Raw genomic sequence first — 26097 nt, forward strand, 5'->3', positions numbered from 1 at the left:
CTTCTACTACTACTACTATTACTACTATTACTACTACTACTACTACTACTGTTACTGCTACTGCTACTACTTTATCATTTCCTATGTTCTATGTTGCTTTTATTCTAAAGATATTTTGGTAAAGGCTTTAAATCAGGCTGTATAAAATTATGTTTTGCTTCTTCAGTATATAATTTATCTGGGGAATAATAAGTTTCAATCGTTTTTGTATCTAATAATTCAGGGAATTTCTCAACCAAAGCAAAAAAATCTGTAGTATCACGATACACCCCGCCTTGAAAACTTTTAATAGCAGCTGATATTAATGCAATATAAAAAGATGTAATTGTTTCATGATAGTCTTTACTCTTAGATGGACTATTTTGGAAATGTCTTTGCATTGTCTCTTTAATAATCGGTTCAGCTTTATCAGGTCCTAATTCCCGAATATAATTCCACGCCATTCGTAAATGAGCTCTATGCATCCATTTTGCAGTATCAAATGTATGATCGTTGTCATCCGTAAAGGCTTTCATAAAAATTTGATCTCCTACACTTCGATATCCTCGATCATAATAAAGTAAAGGTTGAGCTTCTTCTCGAAGACCATGTTCACCTCCAACTCCTTCTTCCACTTTAAGTACCTTTGTAATCCAAAGTTCATGATCACCTAATTGAACGACTTTATATGCTTTGCAATGCATAGCTCCCAATGTCCCCATTAATACTGGTAAACCTGTAATTGGATCATCATAGAATGGAATGTCTTTGAATTGCTCTGAATTAGGCGAAGAGAAGGCCACTGATTGTTGCACTTGTTCATGAGCGAGCATATTTAGAACCATGCTTCCAGAAGAATGAAGTAATTTAGAAGCTCGTGAAGGTGTTCTTACGCAGAATGAAACAAGTGGTTCCGGATTTAGACAGATCGAAGTAAAAGAACCTACTGTAATACCACGTCTTTGATGAGGTTCGTCAGGTTTTGAAGTTGTCACGACTACGACTGGTTGAGGTACTTTTCTCATAATACCCCGGACATCTTCAATGACCCTTTTATTAGTTGTAAAATATCGTAATAAGTAATAGTGTCTGAAAGGTACCAGCCTAGTTGTAACTCGTTTTAAAAGCATACTTAAAAAAAAAAAGAAGGAAAACCAAAATAGAAAATAAAGAAATACATGTTTTGATTTGATTTATATGCTTCTTTTATTCATTCAAATTCTTCTAATAATGACGTCGGATCTTTTTTTTTTTTCTTTAAAAAAAAAAAAAAAAAAAAAAATACATTTTTTTATTATTTTTAAATAGATACCCAATTGTATTAATTGACTTTGAACATATTATTATAATGTACAGAACAATACCGTAGATAAATTTGGTAATGGATCTAATAGGATGAAGATAAATTATAACACATTTCAATTGAATGACATTATAAATAAAGAAGAGTATTTGAATCTCTAACTTCCCAATTTGAAAGATTTCTCTGCTGTTATAGTGTTTTATAAAGCAAGTAGAAATAAAGCCATCTTTATCTTTAGTCCTAGTTGTATGAAATGTATTACACAAAAAAAAAAAAAAAAAAAAAAAAAAAAAAAAAGATACAGCAGATAAGACTGTAAAAATATTAAATGTTATTTGATAAATCTTTTATAATCAGTTACAAAAAAAAAGTTCTTAAACAAGATTAGTATAGTAATAATACAAAGAAAAAGATTTCAGAATGACTATTTTTTGACTTATAAATATTAAGAATAACGAATACAACAAATTTAGGGTCTTCTCTTATAGAGTTCATTAGATAAATGAGTTTAACAGAGAATACAAGTGGTACATTATTAACATATTTAACCATTAAATTTACGCATAAAGATTTGATAAGATGAGCAAGAGTTTCATTTAAGCTTTATTTTGCTAAAAATATTTGAAATAATAAGTTTTAATGAGATTATTCTGCACGTTGAAAGTTAGATAAGTTATTACAGTCAAAGAAACTAGGTTGGGCCAACGAGAAAAAATTTGGTCGTTTCAAAATTGGATTGGGACACCAATGCGAAAATGGGACACCAATATGAAAGTGGGATACTGATACAAAAGTGGGATATCGACATGAAAGTGGGATATATTGAGACACGTTTAGTTTTTTGGGTGAATGTATACACAAGAAGCTATAATCTTGTTCCATTTAACAAGAAAGGCCACCAATAGACTATCAGACTACTATGATGATCATCCAGATTAGGATATGATTCACCTAACTTGAATGGTCCCGGAACGAACAATCCTCATGGAGAATATCCCAGATTCGAGTTACTTAGGACAATAAGGAGCATTTCTGGGAGTTTGATGGAGTGAGTGAACTATCGTTTTTGAAATAATAAAGCCAAGTAAAGTGATTAGGATACGTAGAATAAGAACTTTACTGGTGTTATTCGTACCGATGGTATTGTTTTGGAATTTATTTGCGAACGACCTTCCCGTGCTGCTGAAGCCACTTTGACACCTATTGATATTGCCGCTAAGATTGATTTAAATACTGCTACTGTATGGGGGTTGGATCCTGGATTGCGTGATGTTTTTGTTGCTTGCAACGGTGTTAGTACTGGTGCTGGCCACAGTAGACAAAGACATAGAATACGTAAAACTTCCACAAGTGAATATTATCAACTTTCTGGATTCAAATCTGCCGCCATAAAAAGAGCCAAACATGATCGAGCCAATGTTGACGCATGCCGTCTGATTTCTAATACACCATCAACAAGGACGTGTACTATTATAAAACCAAGTTTCTTATATTTAGCTGCCCTTGGGTTAAAAATGATAAAAATACAAATTTTTGTATAAAATTCGTGTATTGTACAAATATTTTGAAATAATTCGGTTTTTTTTTTTTTTTATCAATGAGTTATACGTCTAAAGCAATTGATAAAACACTAATTGGTTGAAATTATAAGTATATTCACTTACCTACTTATTTATTTATGCTATACTTACTTCTCCAAGTAATTTCAGTTTGTCGTCGTTAAAAGTAGCATTAAAGGGGATTTTATACATACTTGAAGAAAAATCAAAAAGTTCTTTAATTATTTCATAAAATGCTTTGAAGGCATAGCATAATAAAATTTTAAAGAACGACATCACTTTGAGGAAGAAGATATAGGTTTTTTTTTTCTTTTTTCTTTAGCAAAAATATACACTGTAACTATATAAAGTTAAAAACATATATTTTTATAATTTATATTTATTTATAAGTATAAAATAATTGTAAATCAAAATCTGATAATGCTTCTGTCTATTACCATATATGGGTTTCACATGATTTAGAACAAAAAAAAAAAAAAAAAATAAAATAAAATAAATACTATTTATTTTATCAGATTCTTTTTCTTTTAGTTTTTTTTTTATTATCATTATCATTATTATTCCTTATTTCTTTTCCTTTCTTTTTTCTTTCTAATAACCATGACCTATTTAAGCGGTGGAAAAACAATTGATGGAGTAAAAGTTGGTTCACCTATAGTTAATAATCAATCTATTGAAGACGATATATCGTATACATATCTACCAGATTCAACAACGTATCCATCTTTACCTATTAATGTTAATCAGATTGCTATCAACTTTAGAAGACTTGGAATTTCAACAGAAGACCTTGATGATCGTCTTTTATCTCTTTATTCAAATACGAAATTAAATCGACCAGTTTCTATTACCTTAGATGCTTCACGTAATCAATTAACTAATATACCGGATAGCATTAGCCGTTTTAAAAGATTAACACAACTTAACTTATCCTGTAATCAAATTACAATCATATCACCCATCATCTATCTTCACTTACGTCAATTAAAGCAACTCCATTTATCTGAAAATAAGATTGAAATAATACCTGATGAGATGCCATTTTATTTGACCCAACTGGAAGTATTAAAGCTGGATAACAACTGTATAAAGACATTACCAGAAAGTATTGGTGAATGGAAAAAGATGCGAGAATTTCAATTGGGATCAGAATATGGTGGAAATTTAATTAAATATTTACCAGACTCTATTTCTCATATGCATTCCCTAATAGAATTAGATGTCTCGTTTAATAACCTAAACAGCTTGCTCCCTACTACATTTAATGAATTAAAACAATTACGCCATCTAAATTTATCATATAATCGTATTCAGAGTTTGCCAGATACTAGTACCATTTTTTCGAGATGCAATGAATTAATAATGCTAGATTTGTCTCATAATCAATTATCTATTTTGCCTTTACGTATTGTAGATGAACTTGTAAGGCTTACAAAAGATAATCATCTTCGACTTATTAATCTAAGCTATAACTATTTTGATTTGCTGCCCAATGTATTGCTTGCTCAAACAGAATTACAAGTTATTATTAAAGGGAACCCTTTTGGTGCTTATTATGAAATAGCTTCTCATTTACTTCATCATTCAACTGACAAAAATAGACAAAGATTATTGCCTAGTACATCTACTTTATCAAATCATTTCGATAGCTTGTCAGCAAGACTTTATACAAATGAATATTTAATAGAGAGGTTATTCAGTAAAGACAAAGAAGATGTAACATTAATAAAAAAGAATCAAAATACTTCTGCAACTACATTATCCTTTATTCCTTCCTTACGTGAAATTGCAATCCGAAATTTACTAAAAGAAATCGAAAGAGACAATAGCATTGATTCCATTAGTTATAAAATACCAGATCATATTAATAGTGATATACACGGTATACGTCACTACTGCTATCATTGTAAACAGCCATTTGTTTACGAATGGATAAACGAGATTTTACTTAAAAGCTACCGTAGTAATCCTTCAGTTCCTCAGCAAATTGCACTTTGCAGTATACCATGTTGGAACAGCTATCAATATTTTGTAGAGCATCAAGTCTTAACATCAGAAAATCATATTATATCATCAAGGCAAGATATTCATCATAATGAGGCTTTAGAATTTATTATTCAGCATGGAGGTGTTTTAGAGCCCAGTTCCTTTGCTTGGGTTGAAGCAGCAGCTAGAGCAGCTCAACAACAAGCGCAAGATTTAGAGTACTTCATTAACATGCCGCCTTCATAATATATATTTATGTATATAATCAATGTATATCTTTTTTTTAACAATAATAAACTTTGTTTATATACAAAATAATTACAATATGTATTTGTTTATCATCTATGCGTATATTACATATATATATATATATTTAGGAGGAGGGAGAATACTTTTCTGTAATCAACTTCAATGTTGAATTCACTTTTTCTTCCAGGTTTTTAACAAAAACTTCAGGCGCAATATAATTATCGACATCCTTAGGACCATCTTGTCTAAAATAATCAACGTTAAAGATATGATGAACTTCAGTTTTATCTATTTCATCAAATAATATATCCAATTCTTTTGCTGCTTCTTCATTTTTCATTATTTGTCTATAAAAGATAACTTGACAACTAAACATAAATCAAGAGTAAGTAATAAGCTTATTTTTTTTTTTTTTTTTTTTTTTTTTTGAAAGTATAAAACTTTACCTAACTATACCACGAAGTCTACCTACTGCTTTCCCGATGGAAAGTCCTTCGATATATCCTCGATCAAACCCTCGTTGCATATTTACTTCTTTTCCTTCCACTATACCTTCTTTATAACCAACCTTTATAATAATTATGTGATTAGTCACAAATCGATCGTTTTTTTTAAAAAAAAAAATCTAGATTACATTGCCATGATCTTCTTGAAGACGATTCCATTCATTCTCTGCAAGTGTTTTCTCGTATTTGATTTGTTCCTCACTATCACTTTCAGCCCAAATGTCGTTAATCATTGTTCAAAGCTTAAGAATTATTAAAAAAAAAAGAAAGAAAGAAAAAGAAATTGTATTATTAATCACTGTCAAAAAAAAAAGCTAATACTTTTAAAAAATATGTATTTTATGAATGAAATTTAAACCCAATGAGCACACTGATAATTATATATCAAAATTGCTTGGGGAAGTTTTTTTTTTTTTTTTTTTTTTTTTTTTTTTTTTTTTTTTTTTTAAAAAAAAAAAAAGCAAATGAATTAAAAACCCTTCATGGGCTCAAGAGAGAGAAAAAAAGGGGGAGAAGTAGATTCTAAATAGCAGAATGGGTTTGATAACGGAACTATCGGTTTATGATTGTTAAAGGTGCATACATCCAATCGAGGAACTTTTAGCCAAAGGTTATAAATGGTGGTGGCGGCTCTTTTTTCATAATGGAGGTGATCCACTTCATATAATACAAGTTGGATAGTTAGCCAATGTATCGTTCACTGACTGCAATTTTTATGGTGATTAGTTAGGTCGGGTCAGAAGTATATTTAATGAAAACAAAATGGGATCTGTTATAGGAGGTGGTCCCATCGAAAGCCAACATCATAGATGTAGCGTTCATAGTATTATAGGAAGTCAGTCATTTGAGATAAGGAGGAGGCTATCAAGGCTGAATCATCGGTATACAACAGGTAGTTGATGTAGGAATATATTGGAATCTCTCAAGACCGTAGCATCCGAGGTAAGCTATTAATGTTTAGTGAGTATAGGAAAGGAGGCAAAATAAAACCTTTTAAAACACCTGTAGATGTCCTGAGACAATAGGAAGTTTCATTCTGCAGGAGAATTTCAATTTGAACATCATCAAATAGATTCTGAAGAAGAGTTAACAATAAGTAAGGCGCTATAGGACGTAATATATTCTAAATAATTCACCGATCGACTGTATCATAAGCAGATTTAATATCCAAGAAAGCTAACATTGGAGTAATTTTATATTCACATCGTAACATACTACTTAATTCAGCTAAGTAAGGTCTTGAAGGTGAGGTAGCTATTATTGTAGGGATTGAATTATGTAGCATGAAAGATATTGAATTTAGTTAATTAATTCTTTAATTCAAGCATATGGCCAAAATAGATTAGGAAGAAAGTGGGTTAATATATATCTAACATACTGTTATCTTGGTTTTTGAATTTTTTACGAATCGTACCTATGGGAAGACGAGTCTTAATGAAAAAAGCTGACAAATGTAAAATCTTGGTTAAGCTATGGGGGTAGTCGGAAAAAGCGCAAGCTACTGATTCCGCTTTGTGAGCTCGGGTATTCATACTAATCATGAGAAGGGAAATTTCTAATGTGGTTGATTTTGGCGGGGGTCACACCAAGGAAAAAGAGTAGAATTATGATTTGAGATAGACATAGGTTGTGTAGGAAGAGGGACAGATGAAATAGGGGTTTTGGGGGGGGGAGATGAAGTTAAATTATGCTAGGCAATCTGATCTTGTAGTAAATTTTTCAAATTTTGGATCTCATGCTAGACATCTGTAAGTTAAGTAGATAAATGGGGAATTTGTTGTTGGAGGGATATGGAGTTGATAAATAAAATAGGAATGAGTGAAGTCAGTACCCATTGTATTACAGAGAGTGATATATAGTTCGTAAGTATGTATTTCCTTAGTACAGGAGGGACATCTGAATTGCGGTTGAGAAAGAGTCTGTTTTGGAGACCCATACCTGTAGAGGGAGATTGTATCATTGCAGTGAGGATAGCCACTTTGATTTTTGTTTGCCATGAAAGCTGTTAAAAGATCTTTGATTTGGGAGGGTAAAAGTAGTATTGCTGTTGTTGGTTCTTTAGAAAAACTTCAGTTGGGTAATATTTCAGGTCTAATATGAATAAACATTTTAAATTGAAGAATTGATAGAGACTACAATATGAAAATAATTTTGCTGTTAAGCTTTCCAAAAAGGCAGTTTTCTTTTTTCAATAAAAAGCGCCAGGAAGCAGAAAGAGCTTCAACAATGTATACCTAGAGATTAAGGTTAAGAATGTTTAATATTACTGTTAAGAATTGTTTTGGTCAGATTGAGCGTTCTGAAGAATTATTGGGATAGATGCCTAAACAATGAATTAGATCTAAAATAAAAGACGACATATATATTTTCAAATAGTAGTAATGCTATTGAGTTTTAGGTAAAAAGATACAAGATCTATAAAAATGATTATGTCCAGTAGAAAATTCTAATGGATCCTATAACACAGCTGTTACCCTCAGTCAAGCATCAAACCTAGACGTATGCTATTTGTTGATGAAGATTTAGGAATAAGATCCCTGTTAAGCCTATACCTATTATGGATATTTTAAGCACTCACACATTACAATAAAAGGAAGATATTTCCTTTTTTGAATTTTCAGTGAAAATTCTCAGGGCTCGAAATAAAGCTTATTCTACTTTTTTTCTTTTTTTTCTTTTTAAGCCTATTTTCTTAATCTAATCTTATGACAAACTTTACACTTCAACAAGATGAAAAAGAAAAACTTTTTCAATTAGCATTAATAGGTAACAATTTAAAAACGATGAATTTTAGTAATCAATATAAATAAAAATAAAATTTTAGCTAGAGAAACTTCATATTCCCCATATTCAAAATTTAGGGTGGGTGCTGCCTTATTGTCTGAAGATGGCACATTTTTCAAAGGTAAAATTTAATCAGAAATAAAAGAAATAATACCACTAGCAAATATTGAAAAGTAAGTGTTCACTCATCATTTAGGATGCAATGTCGAGAATGCTTCTTTTGGTAAAGTAATTTAATAATGCACAAAATTATTTTTATTGATAATATAAAAGGAGCTGCAATCTGCGCTGAAAGGACTGCTTATGTTAAAGCTGTAGTAAGTATAACTATTTTATCATGTTAATTATCATTTACAAATAATGATTGTTTCATAAAGAGTGAAGGTCATCAAAAGTTTAAAGCCTTAGCCGTATCGACTGATCAAGTTGAATTTGTATCACCATGTGGTATTTGCAGGTATAAGACATAAAAGTGTAAAATAGAATAAATAAGTGAATTATTATAATATGTAGACAATTCATTGCGGAATTTTCATCACCAAATATGCCTGTATTTTTCTTGAATAACAAAGGTGAACATAAAGAATACACATTTGGCCAACTATTGCCATTTGCATTTACCTCTGATGATATGTAGAAAATGTCTATTTCATCATACCAGCAAAGACGAAGCTTGCTAATAAACTTATTAAAATATCTTTTCTCTGTCCTGTTCTTAATATTTGAGATATCGTATATTCATTATTGAAATGTATAATTCGCCTTTATTATCTCTAATTTACCTTAATGATTTTCCTGCTAACACTTTCTATGTGTATATATAAATATATTATTTATAATAACATCAACAATACACCCTACCCTAACATGGTGCCTAAAAAAAAAGCATCAAATATGAATGAATAAGAGTATCATATTACGAATAAAAAAAATCCCTTATATTAATCTTCAAACTTGAGAATTAATATAGCCTACGAAGCCAAAAGGGATCAAATTAGAACGTTTTGTGTTGGATGTTTTTAGTCATAAGCAGATTTTCGGTGTTCTTTAATTGGATCGTTCTGATAAGTCCTCACCTTTAAAAAATGGATCTGGTACGGGTATAGACTGCTGTTTAGAAACTTCTCGGGCAGATATTATCCAATAATCATATCGATTTATTAAAATAGCTGGCGCCCGTTTATTGAAGTCGAAATTTGCCTTTACTTTCTTATTAGAAATGAAAATTTAGAGTCTCTTAATGGAAAGGTGGTCCAAAAATCAACTGTTTCTAGCACTTTAGAAGGTATTGGATTAACTATCTAAATGCTATTTAAGAAAAAAAAAAGCAAATAAAGATAAATTTATCTCCTATACATATTCATATATTACATTCCTTTTTTTTTTTTTTTTTTTTTTTGAATAGTTTGATTTTAGTTCTACATATTCCCAGTTATATTTCTATAAATGGAATGACGTGTGACAGGTCTTTTATTTTATTTATTTAAAAATCAAACAGGGGGAAAAGGCCCATTTTTAAATCATCTTTTCTACTACTAAAAAAAAAAAAAATGCTACCAAATCAAAGATATCTAAAACATCCCTTAAAGCTCCTATTTCAACCTATTTTGAATAGAAATTATAAATCAAATTCACAATCACTTTCACTTCAATCAACACTAAATGCGATTAGACAAAAGCAAAATAATCCTCGGACATCTAAGCCTATAGAGCCCTTACAATCAGTAGAATATAACAAGCAGCAAGCAAAAGTTGCACCAGCGGGTCGACTACGCCGTGATGAAGAAATCAGTGCACGATTTATTACATTTATTGATGAAAATGGGCAAGTACATGATCATTGTCGATTAATGAATGTTCTTGACGAAGTTGATCGTTCTCGTTATTTCTTGATAGAAGTTGACCCCGCCGCACAGCCTAATCCAGTATGTAGACTATTTGATAAAAAGACTTTATTTGAAAAAGAGAAAAAAAGTAAAAAGAAAAAGAGCCTAGCAGTACCGGAATCTATTTTAAAAGAAATATCATTTGGTTGGAATGTGAGTAATCATGACATGGAGCATAAATTAAATAAGGCGATACAATTTTTGGATAAAGGAAACAAAGTGAAAGTTGATATTGTACATAAAAAGGGACAAAATATAGCAGATGAAAAAATGAGATCGCAACTCATTTGTAAAGTCACTGAACTATTAAACTCATATAAAATGACAAAAAAGCCTATTTTTAATGGTCATAACTGCACAATACAATTTGAAGGAAAGTAAATAATGTATATCCCCTCCCCCCCCCACTATCATCTACCACCTAATCAAATAAATGTTTTTTTTTCTATTTTTTATTAAATGTATACATTTTGAGTTTACATGGTAGCATGTACTTCTCTCTTTTCTTCTTCGCCATTATGATTATTATCATTGTCATTATTATCTAAACCAAGTCTTTCTCTTTCTAAAGCATAGAACTTCTCTAATTGAGCAGGATCAATAGGATACGTGTGTTGAGATGCGGGGAATTTTTTTGACTTCACTTCTTCATGATATTCCCTTAAAGCTGTCACAATAATTTGGTTCAAGTTACAATATTGCTTTGTAAATCTATAATTAAATTCATTAGTAAAATGTCAATTTTTATTATTATTTACAACTTACTTGGGAACGAATTTGTCAAATAAACCTAAAGCATCATTTTGAACTAAAACTTGACCTGAACACTCAACACCAGCACCAATACCAATTGTAGGAATTTTTAGCTGTTGTGTAATATATTCTGCAATTTCTGAAGGCATTGCTTCTAGAACCACACCAAAAGCACCTGCTTCTTGAACCGCAAACGCATCTTTCAGTAACGCACTTGCTTGTTTAGCTGTCTTACCCTGAACTCTAAATCCACCTAAAGCTGATTGTCTCTGAGGTGTTAAACCAATATGAGCCAACACTGGAATTCCAACTTGAGTTATTCTACGAATTGTTTCTGCCATTTCTATTCCGCCTTCTAATTTAACTGCCTAAGTTAAAAAGATAAAATAAAATAAAACAAAGACTTTAATAATAATTTAAAATACTTATGAATCAAAACTTACATCGCAATTTCCTTCCTTTAAGAAACGAAGAGAGACTCGGACTGCATCATCAGGGCATGCTTCATAGCTACCATAGGGTAAATCTGCAACAAGAAAAGGTGCCTTGGCCCCCCTTGCAACTGCACGACAATGATGCAGCATATCCTATATAATCAGAATTATCAATAACAATAACAACAACAGCAACAGCAAAAAAAAAAAAAAAAAAAAAAAAAAAAAAAAAAATTACCTCAACAGTAAGAGGATTAGTTGAATCATAGCCTAAACTGACCATAGCTAAAGAATCACCAACTAAGCATATATCAATACCAGATTGGTCTACAACTAAACCAGAGGGATAATCTTGTGCTGTCATCATTGAAATAGGCTCTTTACGTTTATACATGTTTTGAATGGTTTTAATAGACACCTTTGGTCTTCCTATAAAATATATTCAATGGAGTTAACTAAATTAAGTTACACAATACTTAAAAAAAAAAAAAAAAAAAAAAAAAAAAAAAAAAAAAGCTTACTTTGCGCAGTATTATTGTTTTCCATAGGTCGACTAGAGTAGTTTCTGACTTTGTTTGTCAAAGAATATTTCGGTACTACAGAAATAACTCTTGGCGCAAATGCTCGGCCAATAACAGGTCTAGTTAACATATTAATACCTTTTAATTGAAGACGAGATAAAATATAAGACATTTTTTTATTAGCTCTTTGATAAAAACAAAAATAAAATGAAAAAAAAAAGGAAGAAGAGAATTGACAGAACGTTTTGTTACTAAAAAAAAGTTTACAAAAATTGTTCAAGCTCAACTTAATTTTGAACTTCAGGTGACTTGAAATTTAATGCCGTTTTTTGAAAGTGCAGTAGTCTTTTTATTCTAAAATTAAACGATTTCAAAAATTTCATTGGATGATTTCGATCCCGAGCTGGACACTTATTTATTTATTTTTGGGACAAATTCAAAAATTAAATTAGATACTATTGCCTTTGTGGATCACACCTTCCTGGACTTATTTATACAGGAAGAGAGATTGAGTATGCCCAAAGCTGCCAATAAGTGTATGATCCTAAGAAACAGTGGGTATGTTTCACTGAAGGAATTCAATGCAGGTAATGGAGATGTTTTGCCAGATAAATCAATGGAAAAAAAAAGGCCAATAGAGGAACATTAGCAGACCTTTTGTCTCAGCATGCAAAATTTTTTGTGAAGCATTTCGATAGGAATCCTTCTTCGACTTTTGAAAAGGCTAAAGAGGCATTATCTGAAAACTTTGTAAACTTCACTATTTCTTTGCCTAATCTTTGGAAACACTTGACAGAGATATTCCGCTTCTTGTTGAAGCAAGTATTGAAATACAATGCTGACAGAAATGCTGAAAGAATACCTTTTCTTCGTCATAAAATAGGAAGCAAATGGAAAAAGTTGGCGTTGACTTTCAGAAGAATTGTATTTTTATTGATGCAGCCGGGTTTTATACTCAAATGTTGAGAAGTCGTATCTGGTCGAAAAAAGGTGATCCTGCTAACGTAGAAGTTCATAGCAGACGTGGTGCTAATGTTACTATTGTCGGCTGTATTTCTCCATTTGGGATCATCAAATTTTCTAAAGTTGAGCCATTGAAGCAAGTAGATGTGGAGAAACTTAAAAAAGAATTTAAGGAACATATAGCCGAAAAGAGAAAGGCAGATGCTTTGGAGCCTTTCAAACCAAAACCTCTCGAAAAAAAAAAAAAAAAAAAAAAAAAAAAAAAAAAAACTGTTTTGGAAAGCAGCTCTGTTATATACACAAACTGTAAAATTATGATTGTTCATATTTAACACTAAGATTTGCCCCATTACGGTTAAACCTATGAGGCCATTATCAGCATCAAAACGAAAAAAAAGTAGAGTGTTTTGAGCTAGTTGCTCTATATAATCATAAGAGCTGAATTTACGTTGCTATCTTTTATTTAAAATATAAGCTTCTTTATATATACATATACACTTTATTATACCGCATTTTATGCATGTAATTCTACCATCAGTTCGATACTATTCAGGAAACAGTGGTTAGATCTTAGAAAGGGAAATAACAACTTTTATTAAGAAAATACATCTATGAAGTATGATTATAATGAAAACAGCCCCTTCCCTTTTTTTTAAGGTAAGAAAGCAAAATATGCTTCATAATCATACCATTATGTAAACTCATTAACCAAATAAAAAGGACAATAAATAAAGTACATAGACATCTACAAAGCTCATTTTGACTCTTTTCTAAACATCATTAGACGGCTCTTCTTCTACAAGTCGTCAATGATTAGATTCATTATTATAGAAAAGTTTTAAAAATAGATATTTATTTATTGATAATATGTGTGTTTTTTCATTTTTAATTAATAATAATAATAATAATGAAAGGTAATGATCCAATTAGCCAGTAGCTTCATTATATAATAAAAAAGGCTACTGTTTCCAGAAGCAACCAATCGTGGAGGTTGATCATTATGTGCTTCCTTTCACAGTCTTATTTAACGAGAGACGCGAAAACTACAAATGAAACATACTCTCGATATTGGACAATAGAAATCACTATTATCCTCACAGCGATATTAATGAATGTTTATTTAAAGTGACCATCATCATTAGAACTTCACTAAAGATTGTTTTTATTTAAAGTGACCTATGTCTTTAAACTTCACTAAAGATTGTTGATTTAAAGTGACCAATATCCTCAAAACTTCACTAAAGATTGTTTATTTAACGTGACCAATATCTTCAAAACTTCACTTTAACAAAAAGAAGAAGAAAAAAGAAAAAACAAAAACGAGAGTGTGAAATAAAAATAGGAGAAGAAAAAAAAATTTTTTTCACATAAACAAAAGGTCTAATAGGTGCAATGCTTTCCATGGAAGAGCATAATTAAAACTATTTGTCTTTGTTACACTTCGGATAGATCTTCCCCCTCCCACTCTCCTTTTTTTTATTATTATTAATTGCCTCCTATAGAATTATAAATAATTTGTATAACGCTTTAACGGCTAAATCTTGTTGCAAGATGTCAAATATCAGACTAACCTTTATCATTGAAGTAGTTTATTCAATGAAAAGAGAAAGATAGGATAAATACTAGTTATAAATATCATGAGTTGATTTATAATGTCATGTTTCTTGATTAGACATGTGAATCAGAAAATTATACAAGGAATTCTATCTAGATTCCCCCTGAAACTCTTTTGATCCACCTTATCAAATAATATTAAAACTTCTAACACTTCATTGTCTATAACATATTTTATTCAGTCGTTAACTAACACTTTTCTGATTCACATCTTATGTTAGACCTCTTTAACAATTCTTATAAATACTCCCATCATAAATAAAGTGATTGACTTTAGAACTATTGTCCGGTCTCGTTGACACTTTTGTCTTTATAATATTTTTAAGAAATATTAAGGCAACATACGCAATATACGCAACATACGGTACATACGGTACATACGAAACATACGCAATATGATAAAACATGATTTTTGTCATATCTAAATTGCCCTTAATTTTCAAGATAACCTTTTTTATAGTATGAAATTTATGCTGATTGATTATTTGTAGAGTGTTTTTATTATTATTATACACATATAGAATGACTTTTTAAATGCTATTAATGTTTGTAGTACATGGGGGAGGGGAGAGAAGAGTCATCCTTACAAGGTGTTCTTTTGAAAGGCATCTCTCGATGTTAATGCGGACCCGTAGCGGTTGAACAAATCTTGACTTCTTCCTTTTTCGTAACACTCCTCCCAAAAAAACTTTCCTGGTTTTTCTCGTAGCTTGATTGTAAAATAAAGGTCTGTAATGATTACTTTCCCAACAGGTGTAACTGTTATAGTCTCATCTCGAATTATTTTCAACTTCTTGCTTGTATATTCAAAGCCATCTTCAGCGTATCGCTTTATTTTCTCCAGAATGATATTTTTTTTTATTTTTTTGTTTTTTTTTTAAAAAAAATTTGTCAACACAATTCGAAATCTTCTGTAATTAACTATTTGTGTTTTCCATGACATCCATGGTATGACTGAGGTTTTCTTCTTCTTTTGTTGTGAAAGACTCGAATGACCTTGCAGCAATTTGATAAATTCTCCTCAATTCTGGATCATCGCTTCTTTCAAGACCAAAAAAAAAAAGATTCTTCTTTTGACTGCATAAAAAGTAGGCCAATGCAATGATTGATGATATAGAAGTATCACTCAAAACACGAGACGAGATCGTGTCAAGATAATAGAACCGTTTTTAAATTTCTGCACATCTGCTTGCTTCAATGGCTTAACTTGTCTAAAAAAAAATAAAAGCGTCTAGTCCGAGATCGAAATCGTCAAATTTTAGAGTAAAATACTGTATCTCCAACAGCCCTGGTGGTATACCTCATCCATGTCCCTACCATCCTTCTCAAATGTTCAGTCCTACTCATTCTATTGAGTGTCTACATATGCAACGTCGACTCCAAATACCAAGAACGGTCACAGACCCACTCTCCTTCCTGCTAAACCAACTACCTATTAAAAAGCTAAAATACTCACAGAATGTGGCTCCTTGGACAATCCGCTGGCCAGCTATTTGCATCACTCTACATGAAATGGATTACCTCTTTCATGAAAAGCTACCTCCAGATCCTCTCTCAGAACCCGGTGCACTACTGGTGAAATAGTTACTCAACTAACAGTTGTAAATTACAACCTTATTGTAGTATTCGCTGCTTAAATTCTCATAAAGCTATACATAATGTCATTTGCTCTTTATAAATAAATAATCTGTATAGACAGTTTGTTTTTTTATTTATAAAATATAACAAGTTGAATATTTATGTTCTGAAACTTCTTCTGTTTGTTTTGCAATCATTATCAATTATACATTTATAAAACTTCAAATTATTATTATCATTTATCATAAAATAAAGACATCAGCTTAAGCCTTATAGCCGAGTTCCTTTAAAGATTCGCTTAATGCTTCAATAACCCTATCTATATGATGACGTTCAGGTTCCATAATTGAGATACCCATGTGACTAAAAGAGGGTTGAGTAAATTTTAGATTTAATATATTGTTACAACTCACCCAATTCTGAAATATTTTCCAGCTAAACCGTTTAAAATTCCACCAGCAATTTGAACACCTTTACTTGCGAGAGCAGAAACCAGTTGAGGAATCTCAATACCTTCGGGTAACCAGATAGCTGTCATACCATTAGCAGAACACTCTTCACATTGAGCAACTGGCTTCAAACCTAAATCTCGTATAGTTTGTCTAAAATTAGCAGCAACTTGTTTATGCTTTTCAAAACGAGTTTCCATAGGCTTGCTAGTTATTTTCTTAAGAGAGGTATGAAGAGCATAAATCAATTGTACAGCAGGTGTGGCAAAATATGCTGGTTTACGAGATTCGTAAGCTTGCATAACTATTACCAAAATGAAGATTAACTTTTACTAAACAAACTAATATATTCCTTCTTTGTTCTTATGTTTATGTATATTATCTCCAAAAACTTACTAGGTAACCATTTATTCCAGTTAGAATAGTATGAAACAATAGGGGTTGTTCTGTCTTTGTATTTTTTCATAGCCTCTTGAGAAGCAACGACTATAGAAAGACCAGGAGGAACACCCAATCCCTTTTGAGAACCAGTAATAACAATATCTAATCCCCATTCATCAAAACGTATTTCTTCTGAACCAACAGAACAAACACCATCAACAACGACTAAGGTCTCAGGAGAAATGGATTTCACAATTTGTGTAATGGTTTTAATGTCAGATAAAACACCAGTGCTATTTAATATTTTTTCTTTTTTTTTAAGAAAAAAAAATGCAACCCTATTATGAACAAAATTATGACTTACGAAGTATCAACATGAGTAACAGCAACAAACTTGTATTTTTTTTCATTTAAAGCCTTTTTTAATGAATCAATGGATGGGTAAGTACCAACTTCAGCACGAAGAGTAGTAACTTTAGCACCATAAATTTCTAAACTAAAAAAAAAAAAAAAAAAAAAAAAAAAAAAAAAAAAAAAAACTTGTCAGTATTCAGCTACAATATATAGAAATTTATTTACCATTCAGAGAAATGATCACCAAAATAGCCTGTATTTAAAGCTAAAACTTCATCATTTTCTTCGATTAAATTAACCATCATATCCCATCCCAAAGTACAAGAACCTGAGACGATAAATGGTTGAGCAGTCTTTGTTAAGAGAACTTCACGAACCATTTCGATAGCTTCGCCAAAGATAGGAACAAAGTTAGGATCAACGTGGGAAGTAGCAGGGGTACTCATGGCAGTAAGCACATCTTCATGGAACTCGATAGGTCCTATAGAGTATATTAAATAATAAATTATAAAAATACGCAATTTAAACTGACTTTACCAGGAATCATACAAAGTTTATGAGGTGCCATTTTAATTTAACAGTAATAATAAGTAATGTAGAAAAAAGAAAAAAAAAGAAAGGAAAGGAAAAGGAAAAGGAAAAAGAAAAAGTAAAAATTATTTAATGCTATTACTTTACTGCGTGTGACAAATTTTCTCAATTGATTGACAATCATAAATAAAGCTGCTTTTTCAGGAAAAAAAAAATAATAGAGATGAAAGGCTTTATTTTTTCCCCGGAATTTTTGATTTAAAGAGCCAATTAAATACTCCTGGAAAAGAGAAATAAAGGGTATATTTTTAACATTTTAATTTCCGTATTTTAGATTTTGTGGGGCAAAATGACATAATATCTTTTTTTTTCTGACAATTAATGACACAATCAAGGGAATATTCTTCTACTTAGTAAATAATACAGCTTCCTCGTATTTTATTTATACCTATCAAATGTATATTTGCTATTCATGTACTGTATAATAAATATGGTATAACTTTTATTTTCTAGTAATGGAATAATATCAATTAAATAGTATATACTAGGCTAATATCTTTTTCAATATAAAATATTATTCCTCAATAAAGTTATTAACAAAAAAGGGGTATGAACATGGGAATAATTATTGCTAGCCAGTCTTTAATAAAAATAATAATGTGTTTTTTGTGTAAAAGAACACCTATTATAAACTTTATATATTACAATGTAACAAATTATTTTTTTTTTACTTGCATTGTAGTATTCTTGAATGTTGCATAAATATGTACCTGTAGATCGATACGATAGCACAGGAGATAAAGATAATAAGGTTACCCATAATTAAGTAGATTATACAGGAGATTCACTGTACGAAAACGCATTTGATCAACAGCAACGGAAAAGATGGGATGCATATTAGTATTCCCGTACTGCCAACAGTAATTTCATAGTTGACAACGGATTATGCCAATAAAAGGGACATTGCGAATAAATTGCAGAAGATGAAGATATCGAAGACCATCATAGATAAGTCCGGATGAAATACTATTAGCAGGAAATAATTCGGTCAGTATACTTTGCCACACTTGCAACTGTTTTAAATGCAAAAGACAAGGAAAGAGAAAACAGAACGGACAAGTCTGTGAAAACTCTGTATAGTTTATTAAGAAAAAAATAACATAGGAAAATGACAAGAGCTATTTATATGTTTTTTTTACAAGGTAAGTGATATTAATAGAAGTGTGATTTGAATAAGTGAATACTAGTATAATAAAGTATCATGTAAATATTATCTCTGAATAATTCTGCTTGTAATAAGATATATTTTTATTTTTATCCCCCCCTGAGCTGTCACTGTTACTAAAAATATACCCAATCATTATCTCTGGGGTAAGCAACGCGTTAATATTAATTCATAGTGAATATGTCAACTATAACAATACCAATTATTTATATGCTACTATTATTATCATCCTCTAAGATATTATTACATAACAATATTCAAGATTATAGATGTATATACAATATGTATGACTTATATAAATAATTATGTGATTGAATATAACAATCATAACCCTATTGAATTCTTATTATTACACAATACAATGTATATAATTATTTTTTAATGCTCAAACAGTCTAACAATGATTGTTATTAAAACTGAATGTAGAATAAATATTATGCTGTGAAGTACAATACACTAGTTTTATTTGAATAACCTCTTTATTATGTAAATAAATGATGGTGTATTTCTATTAACTTAGTTGTAAAAACGACTACAATCATAACAACAACTATTTGGTGCAGTCGACCACTAAGTGACGAAACGTATCAAACGCTGCACAGTAGATACAGCATAGAACAGATACCTCAGAGTTATATCTATAAATGGACACTTGTGTTAGAAGCTTATGATAAATAGAACACTCGTAAACAGTTCATATGTTAGAATGCAATTTGCTATATTAGTACCTGCAAGCCATGGGACGCTGAGAATGATTGTTGTGGTATGGCTTATATAAAAAATAAAAAGAAGAAAAAGAGAAAGAAAACAAAAAAGAAGTAAAGCTTGAAACTGTTTACTCAATGTAAAAAATAATAATAAAAAGTATTGAAAAGATAAAGATTATTTCATGTCTATTCAACTACTTGTATTTATACTAATGAATCCTGAATCAAAGAAATAATAAAAATAGCTATGAAAGAGCGTGAATTATGAAACAATGTTAGTATTCAAATATGTACATCTTGTTAATTCAAGAGACTGAATCTATGGATTATCCATTGAGCGTTATAATGATCTGATTAAGTTTTAAATAAAAAATTTATTATTTGATCTGAGTATATGTTCCTGATATCTTTTATGTTTTATTTTATTGGATCAAAGACGACCTGAATCCTTTATCAAGGTTATAAAAATAAATATTTAGAAATGGTACGATGTCTTATAATTGATACATTTAGTTGGTTGGATGTCAATAAGTTATATATTATTTACAAGATATTATATACAGATTTTTTATTTTATATTCAGGCTTATAATTTATCCTTTATTACGTAATTCATCTACTATAATATCACTTATGATTATATCCTGAGCTTGTTCTATAACAGCAATAAAACTGGGACCATATTACGTGAAACAATTCGAAAATATTCAGCTTCTACCCCCATCTTTGTACTCAAAGTTGACATAATAGTCTTTTAGCGCTTCACCCTTTTTTACGCATGTCTATTGCTTCCCATCTAAACCAAAACGATTAATTTTGTTTTATCACTAATGACAACCTTTCCCAATCCTCAACCGTCCAATTTCCGTGAGTTTTAACGCATTTTAACCGATTTCACCTACGCTCACTCGTCAATGGCAATGCAGATTTCTTAATCTTCAAAACAAAATCGAAGGATTTTAGGAATTTGCGAATGGTTTGCGCGGAAATATCATACCCTTGACCATTTAAGTTCTGGGCAGTGAAAAAATGACCAGTATAAAATGATTGCGCAATCAATCTTCCAAGTAATAGGCTAATCTTCTTTGGTATACCTTCTTTTACGTTAATCTCAATTTGATTTTCTTTGGCAATTCTACTATTTGTCCTAGTTGACACGCTCATGGCCTTAGAAACATCTCTATAAGACTCCATAGCATTAAGTTTTGCTAAAATATCCATCCTTTTATCATAAGGAATTGATCTCATTCTATTGTATGTAATGATCTATGTGTTAATGGAAAGGATGCAAAAATGTTATTCAAATTAGTGACGAATTTGCGAAAAAACGATATTAAACAGGAAGTAAACCTTTTTGTTAATGCAATAATTATATTAAATAAAAAAAAATGATGTTTTTATTAAAGAAAAGAATTATTATGCAGCTAAATGGCTAAATCGTATAAAATAACATGATAGTTGTCGAAATAAACGTTCATATACGTAGATGAGGTTAAGAAGTTATGAAAATAATGTAAATTTTGTCAATTTTTCATTAAATACAATTTTATTAATGTATCTTCATTATTTTATGTTGTGCATTAAAAGAGCCGAAAATCATAAAACATTGCCACGTTAACTTCCGAATTTCTATAATATATGTTATAATTTAGCATTTTTTATAAGTTTTATCTCATTAAAAAGAGAAAAAACTACATATAGATGAAGACCTGTAACTATATGCTTAATATATATTACTTCTAATAAAAAGCATATATAACAAGAGTGAAAAAGAGTAAATTTGACGCAATTTTGTGAAACACTACAACACCTTATATGTACAATTAAATTGAATAACAGCAGGTAAAATTATAATCGCCGACTATAAACAAAAGGATATAAAGCATATAGAAGCAGCCGTATACAGAAGAAACTTCAAAATAAAACGAGCATTACCAATATCTTAATCAATAATCAAAATGTATAACATCCCATAGTTCAAAAATCAAATAAACCATTAGAAAAATCGTTAAAAAAGAAATCGCGGAGTTTATAGGAAATCGCATTTCGCGCTCCGCCCCAAATTTAATTTACTATAGAAGGAAGGAAGGGAGAAGAAGAAGAAGAAGAAAAAATGAAGGAAAAAGGAAGGGAGATAGATAGAGAGAGAGAGAGAGATAGAGAAAGAGAGAGAGAAAATAAAATCAGACAAGATAGAATAAGATCGCAAAGGACATGTAAAAAATAGAGAAATAGAGTTTACCATATTATATTGTATTATATTGCATTCTATTATGTTATATTATAGTTTGATATGATATGTTATGTTATCTTAGAGCATATATATACTATACAGTAGAATGAATGAATGAACAGTTATTATTATTAGACTAAATTACTATTAATACTGCTGCTACTGCTATTACTCATATATGTATGTAATTTTTTTTTTTTTTTTCTGATAAATAACAGTAGTCTTTTGTAATAAAATAGCATAGCATATTTATATGTATGCTAAATATGTATTTGAGATATTATTGGAATATACTAATGAATTAATATCAATCAAAGCATAATAATACTGGTTAAAATTAGCTAAAACTAGCTAAAACTGGCTTATATGCTTATTATTAATTCTATTATATGTATTTTATGTATTTTATGCCTTTTAAGTGAAAACATGAATTATATAGTTACCTTTATACGATATATATCTATTACTTTATTATTATATAGTTACTATCACCTAGACAACGTTAACTTTTTTTTTTTTTCTGATATTAATTTTAATGCTTAAAATGGTATATAATTAGCTGAAGGCCAACGGTAGTCATAGACAACACACACATATATATATTATACTATGCTATTACATCATCCTCATTTTATGATTTAATAAGGGGTAAATCATATAAATCATATATAATAGAACTTGAACATTTGCTAAGGTTTAGATTGAATCAGATCAGAATAGATCATTTATTGACAGCTCATTTCAAGTAATGGAGTGCATTTATGACTCAAATATCTATATTTTTTTTATCTTTATTTTTATTGTCGTTTTCTTTTTATTATACAATATTGGTTCCTTATTGTTCCTGAATTATTTTATTTTATTGAATATTTTGTATTTACTATGTGTGATTTTTATAATACGTATAAACAGCAATTAAACTAAATCTTTCATTCATAAAAAATAAAGATTAATAGCAACTGCTTGAATACATAGTACTAGAATATACTGTACTGTCCTAGTCGGTCGATAAGTAAAAAAGTATCATTAATCTATCTAATAAAAAACATAACATAAAATACGTGTATTTTTTTTTTTTTTTTTTATTATTATTATTATTATTATTATAATTATTATTATAATATTAAAGATGCAAATAGTAGTCACTCGTGTAACATTTCATTATAAAACGATATAAAAGGCACGAATGTTTAATTTCCTTCTTTTTTTTCTTTTTTTTTCCCTTTTTTTTTTTTCAGAAATGTGGGGAGCCTGTTTTATGCCGGGCTATGAATAGCACTGAAAATCGCCCCGTCTGTATAGTGCCTCCCATGGCTGATGGAAGGTAACACAGGCTCATAGAATATTTATTGATGATAAGAACGTGACTGCGCTCACTAAAAAATAAACTTATCAAGCTATTTGGGAAAATTGAAGAAATATATACACATTTTTTTTTTTTTTTTTTTTTTTTTTTTTAATATGCATAAAATTGCTTGTTTATATATTTTCATGATAAATACTCTTGTCTAGTTTCTAAATAACATTTAAGTTGTTGATGGCTACAATAATATTATACTTGGGTAGGATGGAGTAGTATATACATATATATTTTATTTTATTTAATTGACAAATGCTAATGTTTAAATTTTGATTCTTTTAGAATTGTAACTAGCATTGTTACGACGACACTTTCGTTTATTGTTATCATTATTATTAGGTCTATCATTAGTAGATACAAGGTTAGCTTCATTTGAAGGCGCTTGTTCATTACAACGTGCCCAATATTTTCTAATAGGAAAGAGAGAGAGAGTAGTCATGGAAATTACTAGCAGACTCCCAAGTAATCATCGCTTTCGCCATAGCCTTTTCCATCTGACTTAGTATAAGTAATTACCAGGAGTAACCCTTATGGTTGATTACTACCTCAACTTCATAAGTATCAGTTTCAGTATTGACCGATTTAACTTCACGCGATATCACTTTAATATGGGAAGGAGGTACATCTCTTGGTAAGAGTGGACCTGTACCATCAACCAATACATAGCTTCCACCTTGAGTTTTTCTTTTGACAGTGTAAACGTTTATAGATGATGGACTTTGTTTTTTTAGACACCCAGCGTTCAACTATACTATTTGCATGAGGATGATAGCTTGTTACAAGCCGATGGTCAATACCAGAGTGTTTAATATAAAGTCGTACTATTTCATTTACGTATTCTGTACCATTATTGCTTTGGATAATTTTAGGTCTTCCCATTAGAGATAGATAGTGTATTTCTTTTCGTAAGTGCTATTGTTAAGGATAATTTATCAGGGATTGTCCCAAGTACACAAAATCTAGTAAATACACCAACAACTAGAAGGATATAGTTATTTCCTTGTAAAGATATTGTTATAGGGTCCAGCGGCGTCAATACAAATATGATCCTATGGAGCACTAGCATAAATTGATTTTAATGGATGATATCCATGTTTTGACAATCGGGACAGTTTTTTACTGTGTCAAGAGTATCTTCTTTAAGTTTTGTTTAATGAATTTATTCACTATGTAAAGCTGTTACCATAGCTTGAGCATCACGATGTCCTTCTAAATGAGTTTTTATCAGTAGATTTAATCCTTCTTCTAGTGCTGGTGTTATTAAATCAGCAGGGCATCATCACACGAGATGTAAGAATAGATCCATCGTCGTTGACATTTTTTTGTCTTTTTATTAGAATATATATATTATTTGAATTTAAATTGATGGGGTATTTATAAGAATTGTTAAAGAGGTCTGAGATAAGATGTGAATCAGAAAAGTGTTAGTTACGACTGAATAAGATATGTTATAGATAATGAAATCTTAGAAGCTTTAATAATATTTGATAGAGTGGATCAAGAAAGTTTCAGGAGAATATAGATAGAATTCCTTGAATAAATTTATGATCTGCATGTTTAATCAAGAAATATAACACTATAAGTCGGCCTATGACAGTAACCCATACCATTCCAGCTTACTATGTTAACTTTTAAATATAATTATATTGCCCAAGATTATCTTTTGAAATATAAAATAGAATAATAAATAAGCTCTATATTGTATTAGATAATAATCAACAATATCATTTACATGGAATTATACATATTAAGCTATCTCTGTATTGAATAAACTTTATATCAATCAATTTTATTTCCTTGCATAATGTATCATAAACTAGCTTTAGAAAATATTATATATAAAAAGTATACCATATATCTTAACCATAAACTCCCTTTTATAATATAAGTGTCTGCTAATTGAAGATTATATCATACTTATCTGCAAATTAAATGAGATGTTTATTATTAAATCAACTATACATTGTTGTGATTGTAGTAGCCTTTATAATTAAGTTAATAGAAATAAACCATCATTTATTATATAATAAAGAGGTTATTCAAATAAAACTAATATATCGCGCTTCACAGCATAATATTCATTCTACTCTCAGTTTTGATAATAGTCATTGTTTGAGTATTCGAGCATTAAAAATAATTATATACATTATATTATGTAATAATAATAATTCAATAGGATTATGACTGTTATATTCAATTACATAATTATTTATAAGTCATACATATTATATATAGATAGCTATAAGATAAATATTGTTATGTAATAATATCTTATAGGATAATAATAATAGTAGCATATAAATAATTGGTATTGCTATAGCTGACATATTCACTGTGAATTAATATTGACGCGTCGCTTACCCCAGAAACAATAATTTAATATTTTTAGTAACAGCGACAGCTCAGGCAGAAAAGAATAAAAATAGATCTTATTGTAGGCAGAATTATTCGGAGAAAATATTTATGACTAATGCTTTATTATAGCAATATTTGCTTATCCAAATCATAGTTCTATTAATATCACTTACCTTGCAAAAACATATAAATAACCCTTTACTTTTTCACATAATTTTTCCCTGTACAATTTTTGTATTATTTTCTTAATAAAAAAACTACACGAAGTTTTCACAGACTTGTCTTTTGTCTTTTTCTCTTTCTTTAACTTTTTGCTGTCAAAACATACATAATGTCATTTTTATTGAATAAATTCGAAGAAAACGCTGTAATAAAAACATAACAAATT

The 26097-nt window shown here is 29.8% G+C and overlaps 9 protein-coding genes across 9 annotated transcripts; 5 read left to right on the forward strand and 4 right to left on the reverse strand.

Annotated features, from left to right (window-relative positions):
* Positions 1–39: 39 nt before the first annotated feature.
* BX663DRAFT_504836 (flavin reductase like domain-containing protein) lies at positions 40–1212 on the reverse strand. Its single transcript, XM_051526977.1, has one exon. It carries the CDS (start codon positions 1107–1109, stop codon positions 105–107), a length of 1005 nt encoding a protein of 334 aa, XP_051384356.1. The 5' UTR covers positions 1110–1212; the 3' UTR covers positions 40–104.
* Positions 1213–3374: 2162 nt separating this feature from the next.
* Positions 3375–5159, forward strand: BX663DRAFT_504838 (uncharacterized protein). The gene has a single exon (XM_051526978.1). The coding sequence runs from the start codon at positions 3442–3444 to the stop codon at positions 5071–5073; it is 1632 nt and encodes a 543-aa protein (XP_051384357.1). The 5' UTR covers positions 3375–3441; the 3' UTR covers positions 5074–5159.
* On the reverse strand, positions 5160–5868 carry BX663DRAFT_504839 (uncharacterized protein). The gene is made up of 3 exons (XM_051526979.1): positions 5711–5868; positions 5523–5644; positions 5160–5444 (listed from the first exon to the last, which is right to left on the reverse strand). Exons 1-3 carry the CDS (start codon positions 5813–5815, stop codon positions 5201–5203), a joined length of 471 nt encoding a protein of 156 aa, XP_051384358.1. The 5' UTR covers positions 5816–5868; the 3' UTR covers positions 5160–5200.
* A 2400-nt stretch (positions 5869–8268) lies between these two features.
* Positions 8269–9234, forward strand: BX663DRAFT_504849 (cytidine deaminase). Its single transcript, XM_051526980.1, has 7 exons — positions 8269–8348; positions 8407–8487; positions 8563–8589; positions 8640–8683; positions 8744–8823; positions 8880–9080; positions 9149–9234. The coding sequence occupies exons 1-6, from the start codon at positions 8288–8290 to the stop codon at positions 9001–9003; spliced, it is 417 nt and encodes a 138-aa protein (XP_051384359.1). The 5' UTR covers positions 8269–8287; the 3' UTR covers positions 9004–9080; positions 9149–9234.
* Positions 9235–9903: 669 nt separating this feature from the next.
* Positions 9904–10686, forward strand: BX663DRAFT_504852 (uncharacterized protein). The gene has a single exon (XM_051526981.1). It carries the CDS (start codon positions 9917–9919, stop codon positions 10631–10633), a length of 717 nt encoding a protein of 238 aa, XP_051384360.1. The 5' UTR covers positions 9904–9916; the 3' UTR covers positions 10634–10686.
* A 161-nt stretch (positions 10687–10847) lies between these two features.
* BX663DRAFT_340555 (3-methyl-2-oxobutanoate hydroxymethyltransferase) lies at positions 10848–12209 on the reverse strand. The gene is made up of 4 exons (XM_051522147.1): positions 11961–12209; positions 11678–11868; positions 11449–11592; positions 10848–11373 (listed from the first exon to the last, which is right to left on the reverse strand). Exons 1-4 carry the CDS (start codon positions 12130–12132, stop codon positions 11014–11016), a joined length of 867 nt encoding a protein of 288 aa, XP_051384361.1. The 5' UTR covers positions 12133–12209; the 3' UTR covers positions 10848–11013.
* A 217-nt stretch (positions 12210–12426) lies between these two features.
* BX663DRAFT_542043 (uncharacterized protein) lies at positions 12427–14216 on the forward strand. The gene is made up of 3 exons (XM_051530801.1): positions 12427–12518; positions 12844–13063; positions 13854–14216. The coding sequence occupies exons 1-3, from the start codon at positions 12475–12477 to the stop codon at positions 13974–13976; spliced, it is 387 nt and encodes a 128-aa protein (XP_051384362.1). The 5' UTR covers positions 12427–12474; the 3' UTR covers positions 13977–14216.
* A 1608-nt stretch (positions 14217–15824) lies between these two features.
* On the forward strand, positions 15825–16121 carry BX663DRAFT_432302 (uncharacterized protein; the record flags this gene model as incomplete). Its single annotated transcript, XM_051522921.1, has 1 exon — positions 15825–16121. A coding segment is annotated over one exon (297 nt), but the record flags the coding sequence as incomplete, so codon positions are not given.
* An 80-nt stretch (positions 16122–16201) lies between these two features.
* BX663DRAFT_504857 (pyridoxal phosphate-dependent transferase) lies at positions 16202–17914 on the reverse strand. Its single transcript, XM_051526982.1, has 6 exons — positions 17837–17914; positions 17525–17780; positions 17310–17441; positions 16961–17238; positions 16529–16868; positions 16202–16478 (listed from the first exon to the last, which is right to left on the reverse strand). Exons 1-6 carry the CDS (start codon positions 17865–17867, stop codon positions 16379–16381), a joined length of 1137 nt encoding a protein of 378 aa, XP_051384364.1. The 5' UTR covers positions 17868–17914; the 3' UTR covers positions 16202–16378.
* Positions 17915–26097: the final 8183 nt, after the last annotated feature.

The sequence above is a fragment of the Cokeromyces recurvatus genome (assembly GCF_025118155.1).
Source record: "Cokeromyces recurvatus strain NRRL 2243 chromosome Unknown BX663scaffold_8, whole genome shotgun sequence".
In the NCBI taxonomy this organism is placed as follows: Eukaryota; Fungi; Mucoromycota; class Mucoromycetes; order Mucorales; family Mucoraceae; genus Cokeromyces; species Cokeromyces recurvatus.